The sequence below is a fragment of the Citrus clementina genome, unplaced genomic scaffold, assembly GCF_000493195.1.
Source record: "Citrus clementina cultivar Clemenules unplaced genomic scaffold, Citrus_clementina_v1.0 scaffold_2, whole genome shotgun sequence".
Classification (NCBI taxonomy): Eukaryota; Viridiplantae; Streptophyta; class Magnoliopsida; order Sapindales; family Rutaceae; genus Citrus; species Citrus x clementina.
Genome location: NW_006262688.1, coordinates 32,634,064 through 32,656,477, shown reverse-complemented (window position 1 = coordinate 32,656,477; position 22,414 = coordinate 32,634,064). Strand labels below are relative to the sequence as shown.

The following is a 22,414-nucleotide window of genomic DNA, read 5'->3' as shown; positions in this document are numbered from 1 at the left end:
ATGCTTCCCTGCTTAAAGACGATATCTCTTGTCACCTTATTGCTCCTCAATCCCGCAAGCTCATTCTGCTTCAAATTGAGAAAGCGGCTTTGGAGAATTCGGTTTCTGCTTCAAATTTTTGAATCTAGCATGTCCAAGCATCTCCGTCAAGTAATGACTAATAAACTTAAGAGTGTTCATTTCCTGCATCGATTTCCCTGCCCAAGCTATTGTTACCTTGCAGTGCGCATCATGCCGATGGACAGCAACTCTTTAATCGGTAAGTATGGGTAATTAGCTCAATGTAAAATGACTAAAAGAGCATTTACTTAATTTTTAAAAACTAAAAATCTCACTCAGGTGAATATAAGTATCTAAAGAGTTCATATTAATTAAGAAGGGAGATTGACATTTTCCCTTATACTTTTTGAACACCACTTACATCTCAATCCTTTTGATAATATATAATTGCGATTATTTTTTATTGAGAACACCCTTACTTTATTAAAGTAGAATGCTACTAACAAATAAAAAAATATAAATTTCAAAACAATATTACATTAAAAAAATCAATATATTGAAGTATATATATTTTTATAAATATTTTAGTGACATGCTCAAAGTGAGGATGTCCTCACTAAAGAAAAACTATATATATATACTCGCCCTCATTTTTTTTATGCGGACATGCTTTTAAGTCATGAAATTTAAGAAAATTAGTTTTTAATTCTCTTCAACCGCATAGTTTTGTCGTTCATTTAAAAAAAAATTTTAAATTATATATATATATATTACCATTCTCAGGTTTAGGTCTTCTCATATTTTTTAATGTGGATATGCTCTTAAGTCATGCGGTTTAAAAAAAAATATTTTTAAATTAACTATAAAACTATGCAGTTGAAGAGAGCTTTTGGTGTAAAAATTTTACATTATTTGGTAGCAAAATTTTATTAAAACTAGGGACGAAGCTAGAAATTTAGTTTATAGGCAAAAAATTTTAGAATGAGGTCAATATATAAGAATGTGTAATAAAAACTTCAACTCATGGGACATTTCAAATAAGATCACGGGGCAAGAGCTTAAGTTCTTCAACTCACTCGGTATTTCAATTGAGTTTAGGCGGACAGGGGCTAAAATAATTATGCAATTTAATGACTTTTTTAATCAAGCGGGGGCAGGTGTCCCCACTTACCCAAGACTAGCTCAGTCCTCGATGAAAACTGCAGAGGGCTACCAATAACAGTCAATAAATGTAGTGGCAAAAGTGTCATTCACTTGTTGAAGAAAGTCACTTTTAAGCCTAGCTTATACTTGAAAGTTAGCTTAAAAGTTGAGATTTGTCTTAAATTTATGTATTTATCTTGAGATTCATTGTCAATCAATGTGAGATTTTTCACTTAGCACCCTCGTCATATGCAAATTGATATTTTTACTTAGTTGTGGAAAAATAGTGTGGGCCAACACATAAGTGAATTTAGCTTTAATATCATATAAAAGGTCATTATATTAAGTTGAAGGTTGTCTCAAACTTATATATCAGTGCAACACTGTTACGTCATTCTCAACTAATGATGGGACTTTTTCCTTAATTAACAAGCCCAACATAGAGGATCCCACTAACAAAATAGAGATCTTCTCAGTTTATCAATACAATCTAAATTTTTCAAGAAGATGAAAGAAACAAGAATGGCATTCTCTTTTCTACTTCTTTGCTCTAGGTTCGGTTTAATTTGTTTATGTATGATATTAAAAAGAAAGAATGGAAAAAGGAAGTAGCTAATTTACAACTTTGATAGTCGGTCAAACCTGTTTGCGCGGGTCAAACTCGTTTTGCTAAAATCATACATTCATATTAACCGAACCTAGATTCATTAATTAATTAATTTCCTGAGAAATTTATTTTCCTAAAAAAACAAAGACATTCACTTTCATATTAATTAATTTTGTGAAGTGACTCATTAATTTCCTGAGAAATTTATTTTCCTTAAAAAAACAAAGACATTCACTTTCATATTAATTAATTTTGTGAAGAGATTCATTAATTTCTTGAGAAATTTATTTTCCTAATTAATTAATTACAGTCCGCGTAGTTGCGCAAAATTTATGCAGATTTTATTTTCGAAATTGCTAGTTTGACAAAAACTCTCTTTAGTTGCATTAATGTATTTGTTGAAAATGCTGCTTCAGATTTCCAAATCCTCATCCACATTGTTTTCATTGCTGCTTTTATACTTTTCATGCTCTTATTAGTTATTATTGTATATTTGGTTTCGACAAATGAAATAAGAAGGAAGAAAACAAAACAATAAAATTAAAATTCCCCCTATTTTATTCTCATTTTTTTCTCTCTGATTCTCCTTTCCCATAAAAAAAAAAAAAAAAACCATCATACGCTTGTTGTACATCGTACAACATCTTACACAATTTAGATCCAAACTGAAAATGACCTTGATAACTATTCGAAAATTGCCTAAAATTCATATTATTTGTCTATCAATTATTGGCCACATAGAATTATTTTCCTAATAATTATGGGTAAGATGCAGTAAACATGATAAAAAAACAAAACATTAGATTGACTTATAAAAAAAGAACGCTAGATAAACTTCTAGTATTCCGAAAAATGATATTGAGCCACCAAAAAGACACCACCAAATAAAAATAATAGCATATTGTGGCACTGTAATAGGATCAAAAACCTTATTTTTATCATAAGTGTCTTCCTAATGTTCAAGTACATTGATTGTGCGGACTTTGGCACTTTCACAGGTGACGTCGTCTCGGGCGAATCTAATCTTCTGTCTCTAGCATCAACCAATTGGAAATTTGGAATAAAATATATAGGCAGTGAACTAAAAAAAAAAAAAAACTCGTTAGAGTGGTCTTGGGCTTAATCAATCTAATTGAGACTTAAGATCTTCAAACTGTAACTATTGAGGAACATAAGGTTTGGTCTTTTATCCAAGCCATGTACGATGGTGATTCGCTCGAGCAAACACTTTATTTAGATAGACTTGATACAATAATCAGAACAAGCGATCGATGAACTTAGCATCCAATATGCAACAGTAGACATATATTGCTTTCAACATATCACATTATATGTATGAAGTGCAAATTAAAAGAAAAAGCCAATATTAATGGACTTGGACACCATATTAATTTCCTTGCATCAGAAACAGACCCATAAATCATCGTCAGCATCATAAGAGGAAGCACTGGAAGCAGTTGGAAAATGGTAATCTTGTTGGTACTCCCACAGAGGAGTTGATACCGCAAATCCAGGATCTGTATGTGTTGCCTCTTGACCATAACCCTCCGCCATAGTCATGCATAAGGTATCCACTGTAAATGGCTGCTCCCAAAAATTGTGAAGTTCATCTAAGTTTTCGGATGGATGATCATAATTATTCACTTCTGAGATCTGGATCGTGTAAATTTCTTCATAATTAGCAGAAACATAGCTGGTTGATGAAGAACAATTATCAGTAGAAAGTTGTGGGCAAGGGGAAGTACACCCAGTAAGGACGTTTGGTGGTTTCGGAGAGTTATTGGGAACAATAGGTAAGGGATCAGCTAATAATATTTCAGGTGGATTCTGATTCTGCTTGTTAGCTTCATCAAATTCAAATATGGCTGCAGTTTGAGTGTCTTGCAAAGACTCAGTAACTGACAGCACCTGCTGCTGGTTGTCCTTAGTTAAGCGTTTCTTACTCAAGCGAGTGTGCCAGTGATTTTTAATCTCGTTGTCTGTTCTTCGAGGCAGCCTTGATGCAATAGCAGACCATCTGATGACGCGTATTCATACACATATTAATTAGTTAATGTGTAAATTCTACAGTAGCAATATACATAATTGATCAATAATTTGCTGGAAATTTACAGAAACCCTGAATACAATTGCAGGATTTTTTTTTCACTTCACATAACAAAATTATTGTAAATGGAATAATAAATTTAGGTGGCAGCTAAGACTGTCAGTTGACTTTGGCATCAATAAATATATTAATTACAGATTTAAGAGATTGTCGCACACGGTTGAGAATAGTTCGATTTAAAACAACCTTCAACTCTTTTGAGCTAAGTAACGAGTACAAGTGAGGCCATTGAGCTTCAATATGATATTTATCAAAGCCAACTGAGCTTATAATTAAATTAAAGGATGTACTTGAAAGTTCATAGAAGAGAAGCCAATCATAAAGAAAGATAATGTTCAAGTATAGATGTTATGTACTTGCTACGTACCAAGTTAAGCTAAAATATCAGATCACTTACCGATTTCCAAGTTGTTGATGCAGCTTGATTATGGTTTCATCTTCTTCCTGAGTGAAGTTTCCGCGCCTAATATCTGGCCTGAGATAATTCATCCAACGAAGTCGACAACTCTTCCCACATCTCAACAAACCTACAAGAACAAAACGGAGACGGACGTTGATTAGCTAGCTAGCCATCTAATTATTCATATATTCTCTCATTTCATGATAAAAATTATTGAGGTTCTCTCCTTTGTTTTTTTTTTTTTTTCCTCCTACTTTGTTGTTCCGAGATATTTATGTTTATATATGTATATACCAGCATATTTTGGCATCTCACTCCAGTTCCAAATGCCGTATCTCCTAATATAAGCTATCAATTTCCGATCTTCTTCAGGAGCCCATGATCCTTTTCTCAAAGATGGCTTCTCACTGCCTGGAGCCTTCACCATCTTTCCTCTAGTGGAGATCTAACTCGCTTTCAGCCCCTCAAAGCAGTTCATGGGGCTCAGCTATATATACATATATATATATATAGAGAGAGAGAGAGAGAGAGAGAGAGAAAATTTATTTTCAATGAGGACAAAGCACACGTATTCTCAGCAGAGAGGGCCCATCCCAAAGTATTGGTTAATACCTAGGGATGCCATTATCCTGCTTATTTGGATTATATATGTCACAAATTTCCTCAGATCAATTTTGACTAGTAAGCACACAATAAAAGTATTCGGAGGGGAAAAAAAAAAGGCTTTTTGCTCTATACATAAAAAGCTGTCGGGACTTTATTGTTTAGTGCTTACCATATCACTCACCCTTTGTTTGTTTGTTTTTTTTATTTATTTATTTATTTAGATATTTTAATATGTTTTTTCTTCACTTATTATTTAATAAAAGTAATTATTTTGACTTAGTTATTCTTAGTGAAAGTGATATAGATGTAAAGTATATATTACATTAATAATTAATCAGTGGGGCATGTTAAATCTAATATATAGAGATTGATAAGATATATATAGATAGAGAGAGAGAGAGACTATCTAAATCAATATAAAAAAATAATCTATTAATTAATACAATTTTATAGTTAAGCTACTCTTGACGTCTAAAATTCAATTTTAAAAAAGCAATAGGTCATTTTAATTAGAGTTAAGGACTTATTTTATTCCCTCTTTTAATTGCACAAGCATTCACACACAAAAATATAATAAATATAGACTTTTGTAGATCCGATCAAATTAAGTTCCTAAGTCCGCCTGAGGCTGTACACAAGTTGATAAACAAATTGGAACAATAGCATATTCATATCACCCTGAGGCTGAGCCAAAGTCTAAGCAAACGAGACAGATGAACTCGTAGAAATAAGGCAACAAGAGCTACTTCCTAAGTAAGCCATTAAACACAACAAATCTAGCACATCCAACGCCCTTCTAAAGATACCATCGGAATCTGTTGTAAAATTCTTGCTAAAAAAACACGTAGACATGTAGGAAAAGGAAATTGGAAGATGAATTTCTCTCTGAATTTTTAAAAGACAACTGTGATTTGATAATTCCTAAGTTGAGATAGATGCTTGCCAGAAGCTCCCTATGGTATTGGTCTTAGTACTTTTTGGTCCGCAATAATTTCTTTCGTCCAATTTTCAACCAAAAAGTTGCAAATGACCAAACCGAGTACTGACTGATGAAAGCTTCGAGAGAGGTCAAATTTGGAATCCAGCGCAAGGTCAGCTTCATAAGCGTGTGTTTAATTATTTCATTGGTTTAATAGTCGTTAACTAATCATAATTAACTCCACCAAGGACTCCGTCAACATGATTATTGATTCATTAAATTTTAATTTTACCCACGTGTTAATATACTGTGAGGATGGCTGGCATGTTGCCTTGGTGGTGACGCAGGGTCACCTTAGGTCAGCAGCTTCGGACTACGTGAACGTAATTAATTTGGGGGAAAAAAAGGGTATCAAGTCATTTTTTATAAGCAAGTTGCTAAATAAAAAAGGATTAAGACCTTAATCCAATATAATGAAATTGGAGAATACAAAAGTAAACAATTTAATGTACATATCGTGGGGAAGAATAATTTTTTCTTTTAAAAAGACAAGCTGGCAACTTCAATTTCTGACGGGGTGGCAGACTGGCTGACTTCCATGCTTGAGTTTCATTTTATAAATAAGAAGATCAATTTTTTGTCTGACGGTCTATAATTAATTAAGAACAAATTAAAGACGATCGATAGAAACTTCGATTTATCATTAACTTTTATCAAATCATTCACACTTGAGTGGAGTTGTTTATGACTATTGGTGACGACTGTCACTTGAATTATATTGTGGATTTACTAGTAAGTTTCCACGAAGATGAAAATAACATTTTGAAGACCGCGTAGTAACGACAGGAAGAGCGTTTATCACATGCTTATATTCAATGCCATGGCAACAAATTTTCTAGTAAGCTTGGGTAGCAAGAAAGCTCTAGTCAAAGTTCAACGGTTCAACCCCTCGTGATTGAAATACTAGTCAAAGCACTGAAGAAGCTCACGTGAAATGACGATAAATGAACAATCCCAAACCAACATCAGAGACAAATAGAAAACTAAAAAGTTGAAGCCTTATCAATATAAATAAAAACTAAATGCGTGTGAACGCAAACAAATCAATCTATATACAACTATTCAACAGAAACTTTCAGGAGACTCAACTTTGTTCCAAAATGGAACACATATTTAAGTTTCAAATCAACCAGGAAGAATGGAGCGTAGCCGAAACTTTTGGCAAACAACTACAGGTAAAGGTTGAAAAGGGGTGGTTAAAAAAACCCCACCTTAATAAATACCATTTTTCTACTATGTACAAGGACCTGAGATATCTCCATCAAGAGTTTGAACAGGTAAGCATCTGGATTTGCAAATGCAGGGTGGTAATCTGGCAGCCAAGGCTATATTCTTCCCTTTGTTGGCTGCTACTAACTCTTGGACATGAATCATCAGTCAATGGAGCCAGTACAATATTGCTCCCTCAGCAAAGAAATGGGAAGTCGGTACTTTTGCACACAGCAGCAGCCATGGAGGGATAAACAGAGCAATTATTGAAATTCACAGCTTCTCTGGCTCAAGGGTGATCACCCCATCTCTACTCTTTTGCATGATGCAGCGTTCGGGCCACTTCGTTGAGACGGGGGGTTGGTGCAGCTTAAAGAAGTCTCTATTCCCTTCACTATAGCTCCCTATGCATATCGTATCACCCCTGCCATGCCAAGTGCCATCTTGAACATTGTTCATCTCCAAAGTTCTAGCTTCCTGCTCATAATTAAAGCATACTCGTGATCAATTTTCAGATGTATGAACTGTTTGCCAAGTTTCACCGAAGTCGCATTTACATATTCTATAAAATGACGTCATATCCTCACTTCTAAAAGTTTGCAGTACCATTTAAACAAGAAACTAGATTTCTGCGAATAAGGGAAGGCACAAAATATACCTGACATAATGTGCAGCAAGGGCAGACAAGATGATAGATGCAGTCATCCATAGAACTATCACTACCCTGAAAACCATCAAATTTTTCCATTAAAACAAGAAGAGAGATTTCAACACATATCAAATGCAACAAATACTATTAATCAAAAGGCATAAGATTCAGAAAGTGCACTAGTCATTAGATAAGAATTCTAGCAAGGTTCAACTCATCAAAAGATTCTCATAATTGAAATATGGAAGAGCAATGAGAGGTAGGATTATCACAATAAAAGACTCAACAAAGGTTGGAACCTAAATAAAGGTCGGCAGAAGCCATGTTCTCATTCATGTTAACAATGAAGATAATTGAACAAGGACCAAACTCTTCCAATGATACAAACGAATTATAAGACATAAGAGAATGTGCCCAAAACGTTGAAACTTCTAAACGATACATTAGAATTGGTGACTTTAAACTCTACATACAAGGTTCCACTAACAAATGTATGAGGTAAACTCATCAGGAAAGTGAAAGCCAGAAAAGACTAGACGACCTTATGCACGTTTTTAAAAACCCATAAATAAATAAAAGGCTGAACAAGGTAACAAAGAACACAGAAGTGCTTGGAGAATATATACAACTTGCGGAAATGACTGTTAGGGACAATATCCCACATTGACTGAGAATGAATCTTGCCTCCCTCAACTCGTGAGCTAACTTTTGGGTTACAAGATCCCTTTGATATGTAAAACTCATTATGAACCAGTACATGATTAAAATATGGAACAAAAAACTAAATGAAAAGAAGAGGAAAAGTACAACACTAGTGCACACAACATACTAATGTTGAAGCATCAACGACAAACTCACCAAAATATTAAATTTCTTTCTCATCTGCGTTCGCAAAAATCCCAAGTACCCTCCTATAGAAATGAAGAAGGCCATAGCCAAATACAAAAAGCAATGCCGCCTAGTGACGATGAAAGCAATGAAATTCATAATGGCACCAATGGCCAGAATGAAATAAGCGGATCCCTGAAAATTTTCAATAAGAAACTCAGGGTCTGACTAAATCAGCTTCATAAACAATGACATCAAATTCTGCAACTCTTAAGTGCTAGAGAACAAGTATAAAAATATATCAAAGACGATAATATTTGCATTCTCCAAAAGCTGCAAGATTTACCTGAACAAAACAATAACCAAAACCAGCCCGTCTCATGTTCTTCCCGAACCGGTAGCATGGACAGCTGCAACACCAATGACACTGTTATTCATACCGTTATTCATAAGCACAATAAATTTTTTTTGCTAATATACACGTAATGATTTTTGCCCAAAAGTTTTTAGGTTTCTGTAGAAGCAGTCAATAGATGACTGCTGAAGCCCCATATCTAAAGAAGCACACCAAACACGCCCTAATTAATATATTTCTATAAATTATTAAAAAAAATCATCAAATTACAAAAATTATTCAATACAAAATCCACCTACGAGCTACTTGCCGTAAAACAAAAAAAAATTTTGTTTTAATTACTGTCTTGGGTTTAATTAATTCGGGAAAAATAAAAATCATTTAGAGAAAACAAAAGCAAATATCCAAAGAAAGAAGCAACAGACTAACCAGGCGGATTGGAGAGCGATGGGACGGTCATCGAAACAGTCAAGGACTTCACCTTCCCACATCCTCAAAACGGCGCCGAACTCACCTCCGTCCATATCAACGTCCGCGCCGTCACCTTCCGGTGTCCTCCATTTCCCCTGAGTTTGCAATGCCACCGTCGAACACAGGACGTCGAAATTTACTACCGCCATCCCTTCGAGCAAGCTCTCCTCCTCTTCACCACCCGTCTTATCTTGCTGCCTGTCCGTTTCCGCCATCAATACGCCGTCGTCTCCCTTCGTTCGCGGTTTCAAACGACCCGCTTCAGCTAATTGAAAAGGAGCCTGCTGTTATTTTATGTATTTCTTGGAAAAGTTTCAATGTGCTTTTCTCATTCTCGCATTTTCCGTGTTTTCAAATAATAATGGAGGGTTTGCTTTATTTAGAGTTCGGCGAGGGGAGGGATAGTGACGACGACTGTGTGTGTTAGGAAGTTCGGCCGATGGCGGGCAATTAATGAGGGAGAGTGGGGCCTAGTGTGGCTCATTAATTGACGATACAGCTGTTGCCACGTTGGATTTCAAATATGGGTAATTTTTAAAAACCTCCCTGAGGTTTGGGCTTGTTGCAAGTAAATGGCGAGAATTGATTTATTTGTAAAAAACCCTTTACCGTCAGTTAAGTTTAACATTGACCGTTAGTTGACCGTGCAAAGACAATATTACCCTTAACAATAGTTTATAAACGAAAATAACTATAAAAAAAACTAAAATTATTAGCTATTTTACACTTTTTAAATTATTGATATTTTCTTAAAGTTCTTATAAAAAATTAAAATTAAAAAATTAAAAAATCCTCTTTAAATTATTGATATTTTCTTAAAATTCCTACAAGAAAGATAAAATTTAAAATTTAAAAATGAAATAGTCATAATCTTTACCTATGATATTGTAAATTTTTAGAATTGACAAGGATAAAATTGTCAAAAAATAGGATTTGTGCTTTTTACACTAATAATTTTGGTTTTTTTTAGTTATTTTCGTTTACAAACTATTGTTAAGGGTAATATTGTCTTTGCACGGTCAACTAACAGTCAATGTTAAACTTAACTGACGGTAGGGGGTTTTTTACAAATAAATCAATTCTCGCCATCTACTTGCAACAAGCCCAAACCTCAGGGGAGGTTTTTAAAAATTACCCTTTCAAATATAGGAGAGGATCACTACCAATACAATACAATACAATACAATCACCACTACCCGTGATTACTGAACAAATAATTAACGCTCTAATATAAGAACCTCCCAATTGGGGAAAAAAAAAGTATTATCTTTGGAGGATCTATTAACAGCCCCTGAAAGTTGCAACCGCCGTTTATTAGCCTAAAAATTCAGTTTCGTGCTCAGAACCATATTCACATTTAAAATGCTGTTGAAGTTAGGTTAGGTTATCTATTTTTAAAAAGAATCTATAATTAAAGTTAGATGTCATGATAAGAATAGAAGAAGATAATAATAATGATAATACTGGTAGTGGTAGGCTTTGGAATATTATTAAGAAAGAAAAAGCATGATCATCGGTTGGTTTCGACTTGGAGTGGACAGCAGTGTCAGGCTGGGTGGCGGGACCCACGTGGCTCATATGTGATTTTATATATATATAAGACTATTATGCAACTATGATATCGTGACACAATTGAATCTAACCGGTGTATGTATTTAGATTGGTAGAGTTTACTAACATCCAACGACTGAATAGAACTGTAACACAATACCACAATTGCACCATATATTTTTCTTATATCTTTTTTCCGCAATGTTTGTTGAAACCATATTATTATTATTCCTGATAAAGTTTTGTATGACTCTTATCTAAAATAACAACCGCCCCACGTGCAAAAAGCCATTTTGTTGCAAGTTGATTAGTGAGGGAGTTTGGTTTTTTTTTATTGAAATTACTTAAATAATCAGAGATTAGATAATTTATTTATTTTTAGAAAAAATTCAATTAAATAGTTAAATTACTTTTCTTTTAATAAAAATTTTTAAATCCACCTCATTTCATAATTTATATTTTATATAATTAAATTCTTTTAGAAAATTATAGGAATTTAGAGTGATGGAGATAAAAAACATATAATAAGAAAAAAATTATTTAACGTTTTAGAATTTATATGGATTTTATAAATTAAAACCTAAAAGAAATACTTATTTTTAAGATGAAGTTTTATGAAAAACATAATTAATTTTAAGGATCAAGATTCTCTCATAATCTGATCTTCTCCTGAGTAAGCAAATATATAATGATTGGTAGTTAATAAAATTAAAAAAAAATAAATTAAATTCTATCCATACACTATCACTTAAACACACATGACATAAAATTTTTAAAAGCAAATGAGAGTTCATATCAAGAGAGGATTTTTTTTTCTAATTTTAATATATGTATTTGTATTTTATAAATTAAATTAGAATATTTTAAGAAATAAAATTTAAAATAGGGTGTTATAAGAATTTTAAAAGGGTGTGGGAAGCTAACTCTCTTGAAAATCATCCATGTTTCAACTTTGCCTGCAACACTCAGCCCAAGTTTGGAACCAGATCATACCTAACACTTTGGATTTCATATCTTACGCCTTATTTAGAATTGAAGTGTTTTATTTTTAAGCTATAATTATTGTGAAATAAAATCACTAGCCTGAAAAAAAGTTATGTATTTTTTAAGCTATAGTAAAACTATAAGGCCGCCGTGAAAGAGCAACGAGTTACGAGGCACCACCTATTGATTCAAAGAGTGCGTCAAACTGGAAGCCATATTTAGTTGGTGGGTGTGCCGTAAATCACCACCACTTGACGGCGGTGTTACGAAGGCAACAGCTACGAATTTGGCCGGCCAGGCAATAATTGTGGCTTCTTTGCTGCTCCTTTGACGTCGATGATCCCACCATAGGATAAATTACAAGAAATACAGTTCAACGATATTGAATGTGTTGTGACGGCCACATTTTGATTTTGCCACCAAGTCGCCGACTTTGATTTACTATTTTTATAAATATTATAATTAGATTAATGTTCATTAAATACAATAAATTACAATTTATTACGATATAATTATATTTTACTTTACAAGGGTAATATGGCTATTTCACTCTGTATACTGGATTGAAAATACTGACCGGGCAAACATTGGGCAGGTGGGCTTTGGCAGCCCAGCAGCTCAGCCGCCACGCATTAGTCTGAAAGGGGACCTCATTCAACGATTCAAATAATCGTGACCTTGTGGTCGCAATCAAGACATGACATTCGTCAACTGTACTGCATTTGATGATTCTTCTTTTTTTATTTTATATTGATATATTATAATTAAAGCCCTAATAAAATCCACAATCAGCGACTTTATTAAATAATCATATTACAGTTCAATTCAAATATCAACTCTCATTTTTTTAGTGTTGGAGGAATATCAATTCTACCTATTTTCCATATTCGGACCTAGTCACTACATTTAAGTATTTTTTGAATTCTATTTTCTTGGAGAATTTCCGTGGTCCATATAAATTATATTTTGGGAGTTTTGGTTGCTGTTCTCTTCTATCTTCAAAGTGAATCATGATTCTCTCTTGATCTGATCATGTCCTGAGCAAATAACTCAATCACTAATTGATGTTAATAAATAAAAAAATAAAAAAATTAAATCTTACACATACACTACCACTAAAAAATACATAATAAAATATCATTAAAAACTCAATAATACTCAAATCCGGAGAGAATCGTGTTCCCTTCAAATTCACAAGATAGGCAATAACCTTTACGCCGCCGGTTTGCCACCGCATTAAATAATGATGCGGCTGACAGCAAAATAATGAAGCCATCTCATACAAGGTTGAATTTTCCAAAAAAGAAAAACCTCATGCAAGCAAGTTGATATGACAGCAAGCAAACACGGGGAGATGAAGCAATCTCGCCACCACCCCGACAGCAGCACAAAACTATTGGCAAGAATTTGGCTAAAGATATCATCGACAAAAGATTGCAGGAGTAAATTGCTCACGTCTATTGATCAGTTTGAATTGCACAAGCAACAATATAACTGCAACACATGAAGAGAATTGCACAAGAACCATATTTATAATGTTATAACAGCAACACATGAAGAATATGCTAATTTAAATTACATTAGCAGGGGCCATTGAGTGCAATTTTTTTTTCCTTTTTTTTCCCCTATTTTGGCCAAAGAGCAATTCACACACAATTGAATTAGCAAAAAGTATTATGTCTTGGCTGCAGGTCTCACCAGCCCCAATCCCGAACCACTACCCAAATGCTTGAAGTCTCTTGCTTCCAGTCGATCACCATGGGCAGCAAACCCTGTCCCTCCTTTTTCCACATTCACCAGGTTTCTCTCTTTACATGGCTTATTGCACACCAAACAAACCTTATCAACGGCCATAAACTTGTCAGCACATTTCTTGCAGAAGACATGCCCACAAGAGCTAAGGGCCACGAGGGACAATGTGTTGGTCAAGGTAACCTTGCAGCTGGGGCAGATAAAAGACTTATCATTAGAACTGGATTTCTTCTCTTCACTCTTGTCTTCGGTGAAGTAGACAGGGAAGAGGGATTTCAGCTTCAGTTTCTCCTTGCCTTCTGGACATATTGTGCTAGCGGAGGGGGCCTCAACCTTAACAGGAGCCTCAGGGGTAGCAGAAGGCAGCCAAAATGCTTTCATTGTTCGGAGGGCTTCCTCTTCGTAAGATGTGACTTTCACACTATTTGCCCCATGGAAGCCATTCTTGTCTTGGCTATGATTTCTATCATTGTACTGTGGTACAGCACCATGGTTTTGCTGATCAAATGCATCAAGCTCCCTGGCTTTCTGCAACATCAACCTCTCTTCTTCCTCTTCCTTCTCCTGCTTCTGCTGAGCAGCATGGGCAACTAGCTTTCTGCCAGGAAAAGGGAAAATAAGCTCTTTGGCATGGAATTCACAAGATAATAGGAAAACTAAGCAGACTGCTCATCAAAACATTAATCAAGAAATGTGTAGAATGTTCTACTTCCTTTGTTCTCTTTCAGAAAACTAATGCTCGAGGGACGAGTACATGGCAGCTATTGCATAAGCATTCAACTAAACAACCAGAAATTTTGTTTTTCCCTCTAAAATATATGTTCCATTACAGTGCAATTGTCATTTATAAATAACTCAGATTTCCAACAAATGACGCAACAGAAGCAAAAGTTTAAATGAAGATTCTCGATTGAAGTAAACCAAATTATATGTTCCTAAAAGGTAAGGAGAAACAGAGACTGGAAACTGTTAGGATACTTTTGGAACAAACTTTGGAATGAGTTTCCCAAGCTTCTACCAACAAAAGGCAAGTGATACCTCGGCAAAAAATTCTTAAAAAATGTACACAAACCAAAAACTCATATCACAATAGCCAATAAACATATATGAAAAAGAGAAGAATTATTTGATTAAAAAAACATATGAATATCGATTCCAAAAACACTAATGTTCTAAATGTATAACACAATTAAGAGCATAAAACTGCAAATCAATCATCACTTCATATAATTATGGTAACAAGTGAAAAATATAGATCCGTAAACATTTAGAGTAAAAGAAAATTGCACACGATTTTAAGTGATCCAAAAACACTTATGTTCTACTTGTCATGTACCATTATCTTATTGGGTGATTCCACTATTACAATTGCAAACAAACAATTGATTGTCTTTAGTTCTCCAAAAATCCTTTCCCTGTTCAGTGGTTGATTGGACCGCAACTTCATACACCCAATCTAATAGAAATCAATGAATACAGCATTTCTCAAATCAAATCAGTGGAAAACAAGAAGTTATAACTTCCATGCTTAATCTGTTCCCCTGGCATAAATCACTAGCATACATACCTCATTTTAAGTTACAGTAGTTAACAGCACATACTAACGTTGAAGCATGTTTGTTAACTTGTATGCTACTAACAAGTCTACTTTATGATTTGATCATTCCAATTTCCATTAACTGTTTTAAGATTCATGTGGAGGGGCTCCATATTATGATTTGATTTTCATTATATTCACATGAAATACAATTGAGTTTTGTGCCTACAAGCTCCACTGTACCCAATCAAGTGTAATAAACATAGCTGTATCGGAATTTCTAAATCTTGTGCATAAAAATTAAAAAAAATAACTCGTAAAATTATTAAAAGAAAAAGAAAAATAGAAGTATGTAGTCACGGCAGAAGGCAAGCAAACCTTTGAATGTCTTTTTTCTGGGAGAGAAGGCACTCGAGAATGCATTCTTTACAGAAGATGTGACCTTTCTGGCAACACAAGGGATCGATGAACGGCTTCAAACAAAGGCAACATGCATCAAAGGGCTTTATCGAGTCCTTGCCGAGCCGCTCCTTCTGCGTGCCATATCCGAGCTTACGCTTCTCATCGTACGTGAAAAAGGCGAGATCGTTATTGTTCTTTGAGTGCCTCTGCGGCATCGTTTGATTTTGTTGTCTGATTGGGAAAAAAAAAAGAAACAGAAAAACCCAAATTGATTGCTCTAGACCACAGACGTGAAACCCTAGAAATAGCGAAAGAAAGAGATCGAATTCGATCCGAGTATTTTTGTTTGGTTTATTTTACTTGTATCCTAAAGAGATAAGTATAGATGTTGGTCGTAAAGACAGTGGAGTTTTACTTTCTATCGTCGGATTTAAAAGATGGGCATCGGCGCCGTCCGTTGTTTTGGTTGATTTCAATCCAACGGTTAATAATTTTCCAAACCTCGGTGGGTCCGTGGGTGATTCTAATCATGGCGCTTATACGGGCTCAACAGAATATTAAAGCTTTTTATTTCAAAAGGAAAATGCTACTTGCCCCGAGTCAAACCCCGGGTCAGACCCCGAAATTGCCTTAAACGACGTCGTTTTGTCGATGCCTTTTTTATGTTTTGATTCTCTATAAAACGACACCGTTTGGCATAGAAAAGATAAAACCAAGGAAAACCCAACTGCTTTGTCTTCCTCTTCGTTTTACCTCTCTGCAAAAAACCCCCATCTCTCTCATTCACAAACCTCTTTCTTCATCTTCTTCACAAACCTTCCTCTACTCTCACGTCGACCTCCTCCTCAGCCATTTTCTTTCCTATGATGACGCATTAGACAACACGGCCACCCAAGAAATTTTTTGATTGTTGTGTATTGCAGGCAAAACAAAATTTTCTCATCAATATGGTTCTGTAGCTGGAGGTTATGCGTGGAGAACAAACCAAAACGATTCTCGTTTATGGATTCTTTTGTTTGCTCCAGCTTGTATATTTTTACCCTCTTGTTTCTTCGTTTTTTTTTCTTATTTAATATTGCTATAATTTTTATTTTGAAAGTAGCAAAGGCAATTGTGTAGTTATTAATTGGTAGAAGACGAAAGAACGAAAATGCAGGCAACTAAGAGCTTGTATGTTGTAATCTTACGAAATTGGGTCTCTCTTTTTTTTCTTTTTTCTTTTTTTCTGGTGCCTGCACTCTTATTGCTTCATTTTGAAAAAAGAACAATGTATGTCTCTGTTGTTTTAAACTGGAGTTCGTTTTTGTTTACCCTTGTTAATTAATGTTGCAAATGATTTCTTGGTGACAAATCTGATGCTTTCGCAGCCTTAACCCAGTTAAAACGACGCCGTTTTAGCTGGGATGAAACAAAAAAAAAAACGAAATTGAAACGGCATCGTTTTATTACTTTCGGGGTTTGACCCGGGATTTGACCCGGGGCAAATAGCAGAACTCATTTCAAAATGAATGATATGTTTTTCAGAGCTCCTACTTACCCGGGTCAAATCCCGGGTCAAGCCCCGAAAATTCAATAAAACCATGTCGTTTTGAGACTCACAATAACAACTCTTTTTTTTTTTTCTCTTTTACAAAACTCTTTCAGTAAACCGACGCCGTTTTAGCTTTACAGTCAAACTTCATTCTTCAAAATGCAAGCTAGATCTCATAGGAAAAACTTGAAACATTGAAAGAATCAACTCAAAATTTCACCATCAGCAAGTGTGACGAGGAGGAAAAATCAAATGATAGTTTTTTGAAGGAATTAACTCAAAGTCAAATTTTTTTGAATGATTCAACTATTCCTTCCGTCTGAATTATACTCACAACACTTTGTTATCAAGATCTCCATTTTTCATTGGTACAATAAACCCGTAAAACAAAGAAGGAAATAAAACATGTAAACACACAATAAATTGTTGTTGCCTTAGCTTCAAAGGTTGAGGTTATTGATATACACTTGGCATGCAACAGCTTAGCAAGTTTAACTGCATCTTCTTGTCCAAAAACCAAAGTAAATTTAGGAAGAAGCCGCTTTAATTCAGGATAATGACGATGTCGACCAAATCCTTCTCCAGAAAATTTTGATTGTATACACAGTGGGGTTCATAGTAAAGAGTCAGTGGGCCTTGTGACGAATTGATGAGATACCTAGATGACAAATAAAACCCGGAAGGATTAAAATCAACCAAAGATTGAAGCACTACCCCAAGTGTAGAAGTATCATGTTGGTGTGGCCGCCGCGTGATAGTTGTCATTGGTGGTAGTGGTAGTGGCTGATTTGCAGGCGTATTGTAAATTCTGAATAGTTGTGAGTTGTGCGCAATTTCACGCGTGATGGCAAGGGGAAATAACTTGGGTTGTGAGCACGGAAATGGGAAATAAACTAACTTGGCAAAAATGGTGCGTTTTTTGCTTGAGTAAAACGACGCGTTTAATTCGGGGTTTGATCTGGTGTAAGTATCATTTTCTTATGTTTTTTCTTTTTGAAATTTTTATGATTTAATATTTTATTAGGACATTAAATTTAGTAAAACCCAAAACGTTTCCCAACAAGGCCCAGAAACCTCTTCAATCAAAGCATGGGATATGTTTATGAGTTTGGGGCAGTTCCCTTAATTCTTATCGCCCATTCAAATTCTCAAAAGGAAAACGAGTTCCTGGCGAGTTTTTGAATTAAGGGAATGGGCTAAACCGCTAAAGGGCCAACGACAATATGAATGATATTAAGCATTCTTTTCTTTGCTTTTTTTTCTAATTAAAAAAAATTAACCAAAAAAAAACACCCTTTTTAAGAGATATTTAAGGGTTCTGGTCATTTTAGTATACTAATTGTATTTTGTTGTGATATTGGCGGCTATCCACCATTGGTCAGTTTGGTTTGCAAGTATGCAGTAAGCAAAAGACACGTGGTCAGATATGGCTGAATAACCAAAGAGTGATGTCCTGGGAAGAATAAGCTCTACCACGTGCCTAATCTGATCATGGTTGTTTTGGCTACATGCACTTGAGTGACGCACGCATGGCATGTCTTTAAACACTGCTTGGATTGATTGGATGCAAAACCAACAAATGAATTAAGTCGAATCAAATCGCAAATGAATTAGGTCAATACTCTAATAATTTAGATTTGATTCATTTATTAAACGAATTGAAATCTCAATATTTAGATTCAAATTATTTATTAAATGAATATTTGATTCATTTATCATATAATGAATCCATACCAAATTAAATTGCATATGAACTCGTTTATAAAAATATAATTAATAAATAAAATTAAGTAAAATAAAACATAAAAAGACCACAAATTTAACATCCTACAAAATATAAACTTATTATCATTTATAATCACTAAATTAACCTTCAAACTTTAAATTTTTTTCATACATATTTAAGGATAAATAAGAAATATAATTAAATTAATAATAAATGAAATTTAAAGGAACGGTTCATATTGGATTCGCTTATGATCAATTTATTACATGAGTCATGAACAAATGAATGAATCAATATCCTCAAACTCGGTTTCGATTATTTTAATTAGCAAATCGAAATGGATTCATCTATTTATTAAATAAATCAATATTTTTAAAGTCAAACCTATTTAGTTTGTATCAAATAGAATCAAATTGAACAAACAAATCCTGACCCAGATTGCCAACTCTCGGCTAAACCATCAAGTGCTTATATACATATTACAAGCCAAACCGAAAATAACCGATCTAAGTTAGGTATTTAAGTTGCATTACGTGTCTAGCATGACATGGCTAATTAGTATTGGTCTCTGATTGCTATAAATATGTGAATTCTCGCCTTGTATAAGTTGTACCATGATACTATCCGAATTGAGATTTATTCTCACAAGGAGTAATAACATCATGCTCCCTAGTTCAGCTCTTATACACATTCTTTTACTTCTTGTTATAATTCTATACTTACAACATATTTACGGATATTGTAAAAAAATTATATTTTATAGCGATTAAAGTAAATAAAAATTGTATGATAGCAATAAATAGGGTATGATAATATATTATATCTTCAACCCCAATGAACGGTCCAAAAAAATTTAATTACTTGATGGAAAAATCAACCGGCATGTTCCTAATAGTAAATATTTAGGAAGAGTTTGATAATATTGTTACTTTTAAAATAGCTGACGTTAACTATGTTAAAAAAAAAAATCAGCTATGAGTTAAATGTTTGATAAAATTTATTTTTGAAAGTGCTGTGATTTTTAAGATCACTCGTTTGTGTTTGGAAAATCTTGTAGTTAAACTACTATTAGAATGTAAATGACTAAAATGAATATAATGTTAAATAAAATTTATTTTGTACATTTATAAAATATATATAAGATCTTTTATTGTTTATATATAATAATTGATAAATAAAATAATATATATTTTATATTATTTTTATTTTTATTTCATTATCTCAATATAATTGGTAATAATATAATCTCTTCAAATTATTTGCTAATTGAATAAAGATAATTTTGAATTTTTATAATGCACGTGGAGTTATATATGGAAGTGTATTAGGTATGCATAAAATGATTATCAAAATTAAATTTTTAAAAACTGCTCCTTTTTTACTTTCAGAATATGTTGTAAAATGAGATAATTTTGTCAAAAATAATTTTTATTAAAATTAACCAAGCACTAAAATAAGTTTTTAGCATTTTAAAATCACTTTTGGCCCTTTAAAAAATAATTTCAAATAGGTCTTTAATTTCTTTGTTTAAAATTGCGAAGGGAGGTGAGAATTATTAATTTTCTGATCGTCAGATTTTGATTACACTAAAACTAAATTCTATACAAACAACACTAGTTTATGGTGGGTTATAAAATACTCAAACGTTTTTTTAAAATATTATATTACAATCTATTGATATTGCATCAAATAGTTGTGAAATAACCGTTGCTCTCATTATAAAAGGCGTTTGACAATGACCACTTCACCATTGAATGTCTGACTCCAACTCATGCGACATTAATAGCGTATTACTTTCACATATGAAGAGACCAAAACTTATAAAATTTTGGGAATTTTGATAGAAGGCTATCATTTTTGCAACAGTTGTTTATATATAGCTTCATTGTCAAATGTTTTAAAGATAGTAACATACGCATGTAAAGATGATACCCTGTGCAAGTCTATTTCTGTTTCAATAAAATTTTATTTAACATCCGCCAAAGCGGCAAAGCCATTAGCACTTGAAACCGCTATTTGTCATCCCTAATTTTTTGGTTATTAGTGTAATTCCAATGTGTAGAAAATTCATCAGAGAATTGTAAATCAATTATAGACACTAATACAATTAGATCTGCTCTTCATAGACAAACTTGGGATTTGCGATCCCAGATAAGATCGGTTCAAGATCATGGATCCTTTTCTATCAGATAGGGAGGGCTGTTGCACAAAATGTACTTCTGTGAGCTTCACCGCACCTAGAAATTAAGATCTATCTGGAAGTTAGAAATTTTGTTATTGTCGCCCTTACTCTCAGATTGTAATCGTAGGAGATCCATCGAGGCCTGAAGCTTTTATATATGCTTCTTGAATGGATGTAAATATATAACACAAATCAACACAGATTCTGCACTTTCTTGATTCCCATTGACAAGCTTTTACCGGCATCAACTCTTTCAATTTATGTGAATGCTATGTAGGGTAAGCATTGCATCTGATATTACTGAACATTATTGAAATTCTGTCAGGACACTTGACTCTTTAATTTTCAGCAGTTCAAAATTCTCTAGTAAGAACTCTTGTTGTCGTTAATGTCGTACAGCCCAAAACTGTGTCTTATAATTGTTATCCTTTATGTCGAAAAGCTCCTATGACATGCCAAAGATTGGTCATCCAGATGGATCGGATCAGATCGTTCACAGAGCCCGTGCATTGCTGCTACCCGGGTGCTTCCTAAACAATTTTTCTACCTCGATTTTTTTACTTTTCATAATGCGGGAGAGAGACAGCCCACCATGTGGTGTGGACCACAGTAATTTAGCGCACATTACGTAGGATGATTTTTCAATTCGCCTTTCGCATTCTCATTTTTCCTAACAAGGCTAAGGAGTATTCTAGATTTAGTAACTGAGGAGTAATCTAGATTTAGTAACTGAGGAGTAATTATATACAATTTAATATTAATTTTCTTTTTTTATTGATTAATACTTCTATAGCAACGTACGAACCGATTATACTATATTTCACAATAGTTCACATAAAATTACGGAGTGATTTTAATTTTGAAGTTCTGTCTGTATTATCTTTGAACTAAATAACCCTATGAATTCGTACCCTAATCATAATTCTTATTTTATACTTTTGAAACAATAAGTATACAATTCTTTTATATATATATATATATGTGTGTGTGTGTGTGTGTGTTTTCAATACATAATTTAACAAAATTTTAAAAATAAAGATTATCTTTTAATTAGAAATATCTCAAATCAAAATTTTGAATTTATTAAAATCTAAGAAAGTTATTAAGACATATGATTTAATGACCGAGCCAAAAATATTATTAAGTTATCAGGTTTAATAATTTTATCTATACAAGAGTTAATTTTTAATTAAAGATTTTTGACTGTATTAAAATGAAGAATAAGTTAGATGATAAAAAAATATAAATCTTAATACAACATAAAATAATATATATATTTTTTTAATTTTTTTTAGTTTATTAGAACAACAAAGACAACAATTTTGGCAGACGAAGGACAAGACAACAGGTAAAACAAAATATTAGAAAATTCTACTAATAAAAAAAAAAAAAAAT

At 33.5% G+C, this 22,414-nt stretch overlaps 3 protein-coding genes across 4 annotated transcripts; all 3 read right to left on the bottom strand.

The window, feature by feature from the left end:
• Positions 1 to 2,858: 2,858 nt before the first annotated feature.
• LOC18052417 (myb-related protein 308) lies at positions 2,859 to 4,728 on the bottom strand. Its single transcript, XM_006449122.2, has 3 exons — positions 4,552 to 4,728; positions 4,255 to 4,384; positions 2,859 to 3,767 (listed from the first exon to the last, which is right to left on the bottom strand). The coding sequence occupies exons 1-3, from the start codon at positions 4,682 to 4,684 to the stop codon at positions 3,152 to 3,154; spliced, it is 879 nt and encodes a 292-aa protein (XP_006449185.2). The 5' UTR covers positions 4,685 to 4,728; the 3' UTR covers positions 2,859 to 3,151.
• A 2,095-nt stretch (positions 4,729 to 6,823) lies between these two features.
• LOC18052416 lies at positions 6,824 to 9,847 on the bottom strand. Of its 2 annotated transcripts, XM_006449121.2 has the most exons (5): positions 9,313 to 9,847; positions 8,875 to 8,938; positions 8,559 to 8,723; positions 7,710 to 7,775; positions 6,824 to 7,528 (listed from the first exon to the last, which is right to left on the bottom strand). In XM_006449121.2, exons 1-5 carry the CDS (start codon positions 9,567 to 9,569, stop codon positions 7,325 to 7,327), a joined length of 756 nt encoding a protein of 251 aa, XP_006449184.1. In that variant the 5' UTR covers positions 9,570 to 9,847; the 3' UTR covers positions 6,824 to 7,324. The 2 variants fall into 2 exon arrangements, with proteins under 2 accessions (XP_006449184.1, XP_024047514.1); XM_024191746.1 differs by lacking the exon at positions 8,559 to 8,723 and having other exon boundaries at positions 9,313 to 9,844.
• Positions 9,848 to 13,380: 3,533 nt separating this feature from the next.
• Positions 13,381 to 15,958, bottom strand: LOC18052415 (E3 ubiquitin-protein ligase CSU1). The gene is made up of 2 exons (XM_006449120.2): positions 15,557 to 15,958; positions 13,381 to 14,239 (listed from the first exon to the last, which is right to left on the bottom strand). The coding sequence occupies exons 1-2, from the start codon at positions 15,793 to 15,795 to the stop codon at positions 13,564 to 13,566; spliced, it is 915 nt and encodes a 304-aa protein (XP_006449183.1). The 5' UTR covers positions 15,796 to 15,958; the 3' UTR covers positions 13,381 to 13,563.
• Between the last annotated feature and the right edge of the window lie 6,456 nt (positions 15,959 to 22,414).